At 44.3% G+C, this 13,863-nt stretch overlaps 1 protein-coding gene and 1 non-coding gene across 8 annotated transcripts in view; both read right to left on the bottom strand.

Moving 5' to 3' along the window:
* The window catches only part of TENM4 (teneurin transmembrane protein 4), a 736,252-nt gene that overhangs the window by 23,151 nt on the left and 699,238 nt on the right, over positions 1-13,863 (bottom strand). For all 7 annotated transcript variants that reach the window (XM_036028749.1, XM_028514477.2, XM_036028750.1 and 4 more), the window contains one exon: positions 1,683-1,855. In XM_036028749.1, coding sequence (XP_035884642.1) covers positions 1,683-1,855 — 173 coding nt within the window. The remainder of the gene's footprint in view (positions 1-1,682; positions 1,856-13,863) is intronic.
* On the bottom strand, positions 3,226-3,329 carry LOC114501109. The gene has a single exon (XR_003684881.1). It is a non-coding gene; the product is annotated as a U6 spliceosomal RNA (small nuclear RNA).

Raw genomic sequence — 13,863 nt, 5'->3', positions numbered from 1 at the left:
ACTGTGGTTACAATTTGCATCTCTCTGATGATTAGTGATGTTGAGCATTTTTTCATATGTCTATTGGCCACCCGTATGCCCTCTTTGAAGAAGTGTCTATTCAGGTCATTTCCCTGTTTTTAAATTTTTTTTGGTCTTCTTGGTGTTAAGTAGTATAAGTTCTTTGTACAATATATTTTGGAAATTAATCCCTTATCAGATGTATCATTGGTAAATATTTTCTCCCACTCATTGGGTTTCTTTTTCATTTTGTTGATTTTTTTTTTGCTGTGTAAAAGCTTTTTAGTTTGATATGGTCCCATTTGTTTATTTTTTCCTTTGTTTCCCTTGCCCAAGGACATATATCAGCAAAATATTGCTATAAGAAAGGTTTGAAATTGTCCTGCCAATGTTTTCTTCTAGAATTTTTATGGTTTTGCAACTTACACTTAAGTCTTTAATCTATTTTGAGTTTATTCTTGTGTGTGGTGTAAGTTGGTGGTCTAGTTTCATTTTTTTTGTATGTTCCTTGAGTTTTTAAAGGCACAAGAATACATTTGGGAGTAAAAATTGTTGTGAAAATATAGAATTATTTTCTTATGGCAAATCAAATCAAACTGCTTGTTAATTACTTAGCTAATTAATCTGAAAAATACTTACAGAGCAACACTGTGTGCCTGGGCCATGCTCAGCACTCTATGTATGTATGTTGCCTTAGATGATCTGAGCGGCCTATGAGGCAGGCACTACAAGTCAGCCCCGTCTCCCAGACCCAGAAACTGAGGCCCAGAGAAGAGTGACCCCATCCAGTTCACACAGGTGGGAGCTGGGGCAGCAGGCGTAGGGATCCCCGTCTGTCTAGCCCAGCTGTTTGCACTGCCCCACCCCATTCGACGTGTCTTCAACTTGCTTTCTCTTCCCAGAGAAGAAAATCGAGGGTCATGGTAATGCAGCAGAGTCAGGACTAGAATTTGGGTGTCTGGCTCCCAGCCTAAGGTTCTTTTTACTACTTTGTGTCAAAGCTTTTGGGAGTAAGGGACAAACCAAGCATGGCTTTTCCTGCTGATATCTTTTTTTTTTTTTAATGCTTACTAAGTCCAACAAAGCTGCAAGCTCCACTCTGAGTCACCACATCCCACGAGAACACTCGAGGCAGACAATTCACAGCAATGTTTCATCAGTGTGATGTGTCTGAAGCTAAAAGATCAGCCCATACCAAGGATTATATGATGGAAGCAGGGAGGAGGGGGCTCCTCTCCATGGAATCCTAGCAGAGGCACAAGCTGCTCTCACCTAAGCTTCAGGAAGGACTTCTCCATGCCCAAATCCCTTTCACAATTAGGTGGAATTATTCTGTCCTTTGTCCTCGCCTGCACCAGTGTAAGAGTAAGTCTTTAATCTGAGAGCCATTAGAATGGCAGAACAGTGAGGTCACCTCCATTAGGAGCTAATGGATTCTCTACCCTTTGTTCTGATGATAATGGGATGAGACAATGAAATATTACTCTGAAGCTGCTGGGAGAGAATTTACAGGACTCAGCCAGTGTGTTCTGCAAATTAGGTGGCAATGCAGAGTGAAACTGGTGGTATAGCTTTCCTATTCTTTGGCAGCTCCAATAGCAGCTGGTTTCTTATATCAGCCTCTTCCAAATGCGTCTCCCCACCTCTCCGCCTCTAAGTCCCCCAGCCCCCACCTGGCTTACCTTGCAGCAGTGTATAGAAAGCACCTGAAGCAGACAGGTTGGTGGTTATGGTGACATCATCTTTGCTGGAGGTCTCTACCTGGACATGCACTGAGCTGTCTGTATCGCTTCGGAAACTGCTCACCTGGCCAGTAGGGAAGGTCACATTTGTCAGACGGCCAAAGCTGTCGTACCTGAAAACCAAGGGGTGGTTCTGAGAAACAAATAGAATGGTGCTAGAGCTGGAACTCGGCACACTCTACCTCATGCCACAGTTCTGCAAGATCCGTTCTTCTTTCTGGTTGGATACATTTCCATGTTTCCTACATCCCCTTGCACATAGTTTTCAGGATAAGGCTCCACTTGCTGATCTCTGGCTCCAGGCAAGTGACTTAACCTCTCTGAGTCATCCTTTCCTAATTTCATAAAGTGGAGATGATAGGCCCTCTCCTGCCTACCTCCCAGGATTGCTGTGAGGAACCTGTGAAAGTGCCTGGTAGCTATGAACTAATGCTCACTCATGGAGGGTGAGATGCTGGTGACCATAGGAGACTGCTGACCTGGGGTCTCAAAGCCGGGGCATTCCCAGAGCTGATGCAGGCAGACCTGATGCTTGAATACTGTCTCAACCCCTCTGAAGAGCTTGTATACAGATTTTTCCCTGGACAACACTAGAGATGGGGTTTCCTAGGAAGCTGTAGATCCTGGGAAATGAGGACTCAGAATTCAAACCAGGACTCTGTGCCACATAAGCAGGCTAAACAGATAGGCTCTTGCCACATCTTCCCATTCAGACTTCACATCTGGCACCAAGCAGCTCTCACAACTCACAGCTTTGCCCTGGTGTGGTTCATCTGAAGTACTGTAATGGAATCCTAATCCACTCCCCCTTTCTCCTGATAATAATAAAAGAAGCACCTACCATTACTGAATACCTCCAATGTACCAGGACCAGTGCTAGTCCCTTTTCATACATCCTGCCATTTAATCCTCCTCACAACTAGTCTGAAAGGTATGTATTGCCTCTCTTTTGAAGGAGTCTCAGGAGAGTGAAGTCACCTGCTCAAGGTCACACAGATAAGTGTGATAGAGTCAAAGTTCAAATGCAGACCTATCTGCTTCCCAGCCACCACCTGCTTCTCTGCCTTCAACAAGCATTTCTGTACTGTCTATTTGCAAGTATCCATTGTGTGTGCTCACCTACCTGCTGTACAGTGGTTCCAAGATGGCAGGCCATTAACATTTTAGTTACTATTATTATTTTTAAAGATTTTATTTATTTAGTTATAGATAGAAGGGAAAGGAGGGAGAAAGAGAGGGAGAGAAATATCAATATGTGGTTGCCTCTCATGTACCCTCCACTGGGAACCTGGCCCACAACCCAGACACATTTGCCCTGACTGGGAACAGAACTGGTGACCCTTTGGTTCGCAGGCTGACACTCAATCCACTGAGTCACACCAGCCAGGCATTTGAGTTATTATTTTTAATTAGGGGAGGCTAAAGTGTCAAAAGGGAGGTGCCTTTTTGCACTTGTGTGTGAATGGGAAAAAATTCATCAGCTGTCAATATTTTTTGTTTCATGAATTTGCATGCCATCTTTGCGTGGGGGCCATGCTTATCTCTGTAGTGTTCCAACGTTAGTGTATGTGCTACTGAAGTGAGCACTAGATGCCAATAGTTCTGACTACCACTCACACTCAGGCTTGCAGCATGAGTTCATCCACATATGTCTCCCCCCTGTGCTCTGGGTTTCCCCGTTGGACTTTTTTTCTTGCTTTGCTTTTACTACTGGGGTAAAGTGCACCCTTGGGCCCCTGAGGGTTTTAACAATGATGAAATGAAAGGCCCAGAAGTTCAGCTCTGTCCTGGGTCTTCTGTGATTCCTTTCACTGGGCCTGGCTTCCTGTGGATTTCTGGGTCCTGCAGCTTCTATGGTTTCAGGTGAGGCTTGACAAGTGGGACTAGGTAGGCCTTTTGCTGAGTAACTTTCTGCCAAAGGTCAGCTTCGGGTGCTGCATGTACTCTGCCACCTGCCAGTTCTTTCTTTCTTTCCCTGTGCCTGGTATTGAGCATGGCAACCTCTACACTGAATGGTGCGAGTCCCTGGCATGGTTTGCCACAGAGGAGGTGTTGTATCTTGCATATTATCTCGGTAAAGGTCTTTTGAATGACTCACCCTAGGCTTTGACCCATGACTAACTCTGAGGGAGGGGCCTAGGGGCTTTGGGGAAGCTGAATTTCTGCTGCTGAGGCACGAGGAAGGGAAATGGAAGTCCTTTCCTAGATGACAAGCAATGCGCTGGTTTCTACCACGTATCTTGTGCCTGGGCTCGGAGGAGCAGGGCTGTGGGGCTGCTGTCATTGCTTCCTGCTCTCCCACAGGCAGTTACTGATGGACCTGTGGAAACCTGTTTCCTGTCATGATTTCTCCTTTCTCCTTAGCACTGAGTCCGATTCTTGTAAGAAGGGGTCAGTGTGGATTAGGGAAGGGAGATGGTATGGCCTGAGGCCTGGACTGGAGTGTCAGAGGTGCAGTGTGCCCCTTGGAGCTGGATGAGGAGTGGTCCTCAGAGACCACCGCTGGGAAGGAGGGCGAGTCTGGGGGTAAAGATCTGGAACGTTTATCCGAAGGCCCTTCTCACCTGCAGACTCCCTAAGAGCTCTGCTCCCTGTCACTCCCGGAGAGGCTGCTCTTCTTTTGGACCCTTTACGGCTGCTGGACGGTTTGCACAGGATGGAATTTCACTAAAATGTTTACAGTGGTAATCTCTTGGAAATAGATTTTAGTTGCTTATTTATAGCTGTTTTCTATCCCAAGATTTTCTATAATCAGCATGGTCATTTTCATTATCAGAGAAGTGTTGTCTGTCAGGAACCACCCTGCCTGGTTTCAGAAGCTGTAACCCCACCAAGGCTAAGGCTGAGGGCGTGACCTTTGGACCGTAAGCCACTAAGGAGACAAAGCTTACCTCCCTGGCAGGAGTGCCACTTCTGCTCCTTTTACTTCATCCATAACTGGCCCCCAATGCTTGGTCAGTTGGCCAAAGATGGGTAAGATTCCCCAAGGGGGGAATGTCCTAAGACAGGCACGATCACATGGGAGGACCCCAAGGAAGGACTTTGGGAGGTACAGCAAAAGGGGGTGACGGACTCTCACCCCTCGGCTTTGACAAAGCCTGAGTCCTCATTCTGTCTGCAAGAAGTCTCCTAATCTCTTGGCTGCCTTACTTCCCTTGCTCCACCTCAGCCTGAAACAATGACAGAGGGCAGTGCAGCCCTGTGCTGAAAAGGGCGGGTTCCCCAGGCGATCAGGCCTAAGAAAGAATATATAAAATCCTGTGAAACCTGCTTTGTTTTGAATGCTCTCAATTAAATGATAAGGGTCCAAACAATAAGTAAGTTTGTTCCTCAAAGTTTTACAGCTCTTTAGCTATCAGACCCTGACTCAGAATAGGCCCTCAGAGTTCTTTGTTATCTATTGTTTGATTCTTACTGCCTGGCAATGATTAATGAGCTTTACCTGTATTCCTGTGCAAATGAACCCAGTAAAAGCCCATTGAGGAAAAGGATCCTGGTCCTTCTCCTTTGAGAGATTGGCCACCTTTCCTCCCCAAGCAGATCCTGTCTTGGTAGACTTATTCTCATCCGTGGAGGCCTGGGGGGCCCTGCGGGTAGAGACCCCCCCTCCCCATAGTTTTCACAGCACACAGGGAAGAAACTTGTGACCAAGGCCACCTTGGGGAAGAGGACCTCTTAAATGACTGGCATTTATAGAAGAGGCTCATTGTAGGGCACCAGCTGATGTCAATGCCCATGCCTTTTCAATAAAAGGGGATGCCCAAAGTCAAGATTCCTGAAACTGGCTTTGTCTCAGTTGTATGAACTGCATCTGTGGTCCACAAGTAAGCTGAGCCCTGTCAGACCCCGAGTCATCTTCTGAATCACCGGGAAGATCTATTTTTATCCAACAATTTCATGGGATGGATGCTGACTGAGTCTGGTTCTTTCAACACCTGTTATCCATGTACATACTCTTTATTAATGAGACTAACTTACTCAAACTGTCTAAGTTTCTGACCTAACTGGATAAAAAGCATTTCATTATACCATGCAGAATACTTAAAAAGGAGATTTAGAGTCTTATAAGTAAGAATTGATAGAGAGATTATTGATTAGGGGTCAGATGTCACTTCGATACTACTTCTAACAAGGCCTTGTTCAAATGCCATCTCATAAAACAACAACAAAAAAATACCCCTCCCTGGTCTCTCCTGTGAGATGCTGGCACAGTTCTCTCACAGAATGTGTTCCCCTTATTGAATAGCCGATGGCCCTGGCTGGGTTGCTCAGTTGGTTGCAGTGCCACCCCATATACCAAAAGGTTGTGGGTTCCATTCCTGATCAGGGCACATACCTATGTTAGGGACACAATACCTGGTTCTGGAACATATGGGAAGCAACTGATCAGTTTCTTTCTCACATAGATCGCTTGCTCTGAAATCAATAAACATATCCTCTGGTGAGGATTAAAAAAATAGCCGATGTACAAGTTGTCTCCTGATTAAACCTGGGAGTGCTTGAGTCAGAACCGGGCTGTAGAGTCAGCCAGCCAGCCGGGCTGGGAATTTGGATTCCACCACTTGCCAGCAAAGGGACTGTGGAAGGTTGGCTCTCAGTTCATCTCTGCTTCCCCAGCATTGGAACAGGCACAGAGAAGACAAGCAGGGAATGTTGGCTGAACAAATAAATTAGTGTCTGATTGGATGAGCAGGGCCTCTTTCCTGCTCTCTTGGAGAACGGAGACCATGATTCACCCACATGCTGCCTCCTGTAGGACCTTACAGAGGCCTGACACACAGGAGGCACATAATGAACATCTGCTGAACACACAAATACGGAAACAACTGCTTCCACTAAATGGTACTTGAGCAATCTCCCTAGGTATCTCCCTCGAGTTTTCCTCCCCACAGACAGAAGGAGGCTTTGCATATAAAGACAGATAATTGTAATTATTATTGAAGATAGCCTGTAGTACATAATTAAATTGAGCCTGAAGACAATACAATGAAAAGGACCCATGCTTTTAAGATCTGGTTTTCATTTTATACAAGATGGCTGAAAAACAGTAATTTCCACTCATACTGTCCATTAGAAGGACTGAACATCTTAATTAAGTGAACACCAAATAGAATAGCCAATCCGTTCACTGTGGTGCCTTCCAGAGCTTGGGAAATGCCACAGGATTGCTCTGTGGCAGGATCAATGCTTGTGATTATCCCATCAGAACACTGCTGCTTCTGCCTCTGCTGGGAAGGACTGGAGCCACCCGTCCTGGAGACCTTGGACACCTGTGCCTTGTGGTCCTCTCTGTGGAGGCATTTTTCTTCCTGCTGCAGAGATGCTAAGAGAAGGGGGCCACTGCCGACCCAACAAGGGGCAGGGGGACAGTTCTCTGCACTCTTGGAGTCCACCCTGGCCCCACGATTGGGTGATTCCTGAACAATGGTTTAGTTACATTTGCCATGGCTTTACCTAAAGTACTGGCGAATATTCTTTCTTTCTAACTAAGAGGAGTGAAGGAGTGTGTTGGTGGGGAAAGGTCCTTGGGGCCAGATGGTCTAGGCTTTGAACCCAGGCTCCACACTTGCCAGCAACATGACTCGAGGATGGTCAGGTGGTTCTGTTCTCCTGCTAAACCCGCACCACAACCTGCACCACAAATGATATATTTCAGGCAGGTTATAAAACCTGACCTCTGGGAGCTTCTATTTTCTCCTCTATAAGAGGAGGATAATAACACCTATCTTAGACAGAATTGTGAAGCTCAAACAAGGCAACAGAATTAAAATGAAATGAAAATGCTTCCTAGGGCCCGCAGGACCCACTGAGGCTTCTTTCACTAGACTGTCAGCCCCGGAGGGAAGGGACTCTGTGTGGTCGCTGATGTATCCCCAGACTTAGAAGAGTACCCGGCACGTGCTCCATAATGTGAATGAATGTTGGTGGAAAGATCTGCTCCTTCCTGCCTCTCTTTACAGTTTCACTTTGAACCCTATTGCTCTGTGCTTCCTGCATTCCTTTTCATCTGCTCTGCTCTGCAAACATGTCAAGGTCCAGCCAGGCTTGGGGTGATCTCACTCACTGTTTCCCTTGGTGGGGAATGCTCTTCCCTCCAATCTTGGTATGGCTACCTCCTTTCATTATTCATGTTTTAATTCAAAGATTATCCCTCCAGGCCTTTCCTGATCACCCTTTCTGAAATAGGCCTTCCATCTCTGTAATATTATTTTATTGTCTTCATTATACTTATTATATTGTTTATGTGTTTACTTATTTGTTGTCTGTCTGTGCCCCAGAGTATATAAGCTCCATAACGAGAGGGGCCTTGTCTACACTCTCAGTGCCGAGAGGAATGTCTAGCATATAAAATGTACTCAATACATATTTTTTGTGAATGAATAAATAAATAGTAGATACTTATTTTTTTTAAAGATGTGGGCTGAGAATAACTAAGAACCTCACCCTTTTAACTCCCTGCTTCTATATGAGGAATGGAATTTCACTGACATTCATAGAGTACCGTTTAGGTACCAAGCACCACGCTCATAATCATCTTCTGAGGTAGGCATTCCTATTGTCATTTCGCAATTGGTGAAGCTGAAGTTCAGAAAGGAGAAGTAACTTGCCTAAGATCACACAGCTAGCAGAGGGATATAGATTCTAAGTCAGGGTGTGTTCTTTCATCAGGCTTCCCATAAAAATGATGCTGTTTCAAATCTAAACCTTTGTGCTTATCACTGTGTTAAAGAAAAGAATGTGTTTGGAAGTCTTGGTCAAGAAGATTGACAATTTTCTCTTCAAGATGCTCTGCTTTGATGCCACTGAAACTGGCTCTTTAGTGATGGCAGCCCTGCATGGGGGTGTGATGGAGATGGCCAGTGGATGGGCTTTTCATTATTTCCTTCCACTGACTTTTCTTCAATTCCTTTCCCCAGAGCATCTTTGGAGCACAGGGAAAGAAGACATATAAAAGATTTATATAGTTGCTGTGAACTTGGCTCTCAGAAGAGGACCACTAAAGGGTATCTTCACACACACCGCAAAGCTTTCTTCTTCACACTCAATACTTCACATCTCAAACCTCTTAACTCTGTGCAGCTATGGAGGAAAATGTCAAATTGCCTCTCGGATACCAACTTTTGTTGATTGGGACTTTTTGGTTTGGAAAATAAAAGATTTCACTTCTATGACTTTCATCCATGATTGTCTCAAACACCACCATCACCAACAAGAAGAATATAGCCCATGCACGTGGGGCTATAGTTCCTTTGGTTTCAGGTCACTATAATAGATGGCATCACTGCATTATTAATTTCTTCAAAAATGTATCAGAGCCAGGACGCTTTTTGGCCTGCAATAAAAACTTATACTTGTTGCTCACCTCCCATAGAATTAAGTCCCAGTAGTGAATTCTAGTCTTCAGGATTTCTAGGATCCGGCTCATGCCACACTGGAGGTCTTCTCTCTCGCTGATGATATAGTTGAGGCAGTGCATCTGGTAGAAAGTGCATTTGGTTGAAAGGACTCAGGCTGATCTGGGATTGAATCCTGGCTCTGACACTTATGCACACGTGTTATAGAGCCAGTATGTGCCTGGGCCGCTTATTCTCTGTTCTCCCCTCAGATCCATTCTGTGCCCAGAACAGCTGATCCTCACAGACTATACCACTGGGGTGCTTTTGCTGGCTTGCTTCTGGTTGGACTCAGCCAATGGTAGGCACTGGCACAAGAGATTGGGGGTTGAGAGAAGTTCTTTCTCCCATCTCCTTCAGTACCATATGTCTAATAGTGGCTGCATCTGTCTGCAATTACAGTTTTTACCAGACAGTTTCTCCTTCATGGTTATAGCTCCTGATGGGATTCAGTAACAATATCCTATCCCTTCCCTGCTTTGCCCTTCAGCCTGATGGTTGATCATGACTTTTCACTATTTTTATTTCCTGAGTGCCTCACCATCCTTTCCTGGTTTCTCCTTTCCCCCACTGCCTATACCTCTATAACATTTTGAAAAATATTTTTGCTGGGTATGGAATTCTGGGTTGACATTCCCCTCCCCTCCCCCCTGCCCCAGCACTCTGTCTTTTAGCTTGCATGGTTTCTGATGAGAAGTTGACTGTAATTCTTATCTTTATTCTTCTGTATAAAATGCCTTTTGATTTTCTTCTTCTTTTGTATCCAGCAGTTTGAACATATGCCTCAAGGGTGTGTGTGTGTGTGTGTGTGTGTGTGTGTTTATTCTGCTTGGTATTTTCTGAGCTTTTTGGGTCTGTGGTTTGGTGTCTGTTTTTACTTATGGATAGTTCTTGGTCATTAAATCCTCAAGTATTTTCTTCTTCTGCCTTATTCCTTCTCTCTTCTCCTGGAGTTCCGACTACATGTGGAGCAGAGCAGCTGATGTTGTCCCCCGGATCTTGGATAACCAGGTCTGTATTTTTTTCACTTTTTTTCTTCTTTATATTGCAGTCTAGGTAATTTCTTTTTTGTTTTTTGAAGACTGCACTTTTATTTTAATAATTTGATCTCACTTCCACAGTTTCATTTCACTTTGGTAGTATGTATTTCTCTTTTAGTATTGGACTGAAGAACCACCTCAAGACTTTGAGTAGGACCTTTAATGATTTGTCACTTTGCTCATACAACAGTAGTCATAATTTCAGTTTATTGTGAAAATAGGTCCAGAGTTTACTTGAACTATAATTATAATTAAACACATATTTATTTATTTATGTTTAGAGAGAGGAGAAGGGAGGAAGAAAGAGGGGGAAAGAAACATTGATTGGTTGGTTCCCTCTTGTACACACCTTGACTGGGACCAAATCTGCAACCCAGACATGTGCCCTGATGGGGAATCAAACCAGCAACCTTTCACTTTGTGGGACGATGACCAACCAACTGAGCCACACCGGTCAGGTACTTGAACTATAATTATAATTTTGAATGTTGTTTAAAAGTGGGTGCTATATTATTACATGTGAACTACATCTCAATAAAAGCTGTTACAAAACAAAGAGAAATAGGTCCTGTATGTAAGTGATCTTGACCATTTGGAGCTTGTATCACTGTAAGCAGATATCCAAAAAGAAACCTCCATTCAAATGACTTGAATTATATATAAATAGGGACTAAAAATACTTCTGTTAAATCTAAAGTGAGCCTGAAGTAGTCTCTTGATAGCCAGGGAAATTTGTTCAGTCTAATTGTCCAACATTAGGATTACTGTTTGAGAAACTGGGTGATTTTGTTGCCCCCTAGTCTTCCTCAGCTCTGTTGAGTCTATGATGAGCCCATCACAGGCACTGCTTGCCTCTGTGACTATGTTTTTCATTCTAGCAGTTCCATTTTATTCTCTTACAGTTTCCACTTCTCTGCTGAAATTATCCATCTGATCTTATATATTGTTCACCTTTTCCATTATAAGCTATAACATAATTATAGTTATTTTAAAATCCCTGAAAAAGAATTTAACCTCTGTGTCATCACGGAGTGTGGCTCTGATGATTCCTTTGTCTCTTGGGAGTATCTTGCCTTTTTTGGTCTGGGGGCATTTTTGTATGTTCAGTCAAAAGTATCACATCTTGTGTAGCACAGTAGAAAGTGGGGTAACAGGTTTCATGCTTGAGGATGGGTATGAACTACTTCAGTTAGGGTTTGGACTGGCTTCGAAGATTATTGTTTCTGTGGCTAAACTCAGTACATAATAGGCTTTAAAATTCCTCTAACCACCTTGTGTTTAGGGTGTAAAACTATATTTTCCCTTCATCGTTGACCCCATCCTCAGCTTTAGGTTCCCTGTTTGTGCTGCTCACCAGGGACGGTCTCTTCCCATGCTCTCATCCCTATCTTACCTCCTTCCCAGTTCTGTTCTGCTTTTTGTTGTTGTGTTTAGCTTCTCAGCTAGTGGTCAGGGTTCATGAGCTGGACAGAGTTCTCTGTTGCTCTGAGTGAGCCTCAGTCATATGTACCCACGTGTCCCTGAGTCTTAGGAGTGTGGCCTCTTCAGTGCTCCTGCCCCTTTTCAGGCTGTAATTCTGGGCCCATTTCAGAGGACTCCCCACCCCAAGAGGTTCTAAAGTGTTTTACTCCCTCATTCACCTGTAATGGGCTTCCACCAGTACCCAAGTAGGACAGGGTTAGTTGCCCTTCGCGCCACTGATTAAGGCTTTTGTTTCATGTAGGAGTAAGGTGAGAAGAGCCTGGGTGGAGCAGGCAGACGTTTGTGCCCCCCCTTCAGTGCCTGCTGCACACCTTCCCCAGGTGTTCTACAAAGGACACTTTCTTAAGTCTTTCGTTACTCTTTTGTGAGAGTATAGCTGCTGGCGTTTGAGGAGGGAAGTTCTGAAGAGAATGTGGATTCTCCCAATTTCTGCAGCCTCCAAATGCTTCATCTCTCTTGCCAGCACACACTTAGCCTTTATAAATTTGCTAATCACCCTAGCCAAACTCTTCTTACTGCAAACTGGTTGCCTTTACCCAGGTAAGCTAGCTCTTGTGTCTTTCTCTTCAGGAGTCTGTTTCCCCTTGGATTTGGTCAGTTTATTACCCTGTGACCTCAGAGAAGGAATTCAGGGAAAACTCATGAATTTGCCATTCGTCTGGTTTATTTTCTTTGTAAGGTTAGAAACATGCTCTTTACAGCTCTTACATCCTCAGCAACCCCCAGCAGCCCATGCTCTTCATTTGAACCTTTTGAGTTGAATTCTAAATCCTGCCGGGAGCACTGACAGTGCTGAAGCTGGGGTTCGAGTCTAGTATTTTTTAACTATATCATATTTTTTCTTCCCTTCTTTATCCCCTTCCCTTCATGAATTTATACTTCATTCACAAAATATTTACTGAGCACTGACTAGGTGGCAAGCCCTAATTAGTTAGGGTCTCGGAGTGGTGAGTGTGAGGATAACTGAGAAAGGGGCTGTCATGGGCTGCCACAGCCACTTCCCCTACCGAACTCGGGGAAACGGATCACTCACACCTGCTCCGCAAGCCAGTTGTGGAACCTGCCTCATGCTTATCCCGCCATTTCCTTAGCCATCAAACGCCATCTGCCCAGGAGCCCAAGTCTGAAATTAACGATGCCACACACTGGAGATGAAGGTTGCATTACAGATTCCTTTGAAGTTTTCTACCGGCAGATCTGTGAGCTGAGGGAAGGAAACAAACCTTGATGCCCCAGGACTGTGAACTCTTTAAGTGAAGTTGCTCTGAAGTGTGTGATGTTTATGTTACATGTATTATTTAACCTATTGAGAGATCGATAAAGCCAACTTAAAATTTATTTCAGTAATGGCCCATGTCACAGGCAAGCTTGGGCTGATTTTTTAAAAAACGGTATTTGAGCATTTGGGTGGAATCCACTAAGCTGCCTCATGGAGCTAAAAGAAAATCCACTGGAACAATGGTGCATTGGAATGACCTGTCCAAATCTATGTTAAGAAACACCATAATAGTATCACACCTTTACTTCTTAGGAGCTTCATAGTTTGCAAAGTATTTTTACTTTAAGTATTTATTTAGTTTTCTTCTGATCTTCCTTGAAGTAGGGTATATAGCAAACTGCCTGGCTGAGACTTGGTCTGGAAGCCAGCCAGCCTGCCCGCGAGCAGCATGGCTATCACCCAGAGGAAGGGGCTGCCTGGTACCCTCACTCTGTTCACAGTCGAGTTGAGCCATTTTTCCTTGACCCACCCTGCTTGCCTTTCCCCAGCCCATGGACATTCTCGGGCGCCTGGCCCTTTCCTAGTTCTGATCCCTGAGACGTGACACTTGATGCTGCTCTTCCGGTCTCACCTCTAATTCCCCACCTACTCCAATGACAACTTTTGTCTTTGATTAGTTTACTTACAGCTGCCCCCCCAGGTAACATCTTTCATAATCAAACAACATTTCCGCAATTATTGGTACTGCCACTAATACTGCTTGAAAAAAATTAACAACAATAATGACAGTAGCTATATTTGAACATTATGATGTGTAAGAAATTGAGTTTTCCATATTTCTTCTCTTTGAAATTCTGAACCTCAGACTATCCCTATGAAATAGATACTATTTTTATGCCTGTCATACAGATACATCACAGAGAACCGAAGGTGAACTCAGTCAGTGCAGCTGAAAGAACACAGATTTGTGTGCTGGCTCTGCCATG

This window comes from Phyllostomus discolor, chromosome 6 (genome assembly GCF_004126475.2).
Source record: "Phyllostomus discolor isolate MPI-MPIP mPhyDis1 chromosome 6, mPhyDis1.pri.v3, whole genome shotgun sequence".
NCBI lineage: Eukaryota > Metazoa > Chordata > Mammalia > Chiroptera > Phyllostomidae > Phyllostomus > Phyllostomus discolor.
Note: the sequence above shows the minus strand (reverse complement) of the source record. Positions and strands in the feature narration are given on the sequence as shown.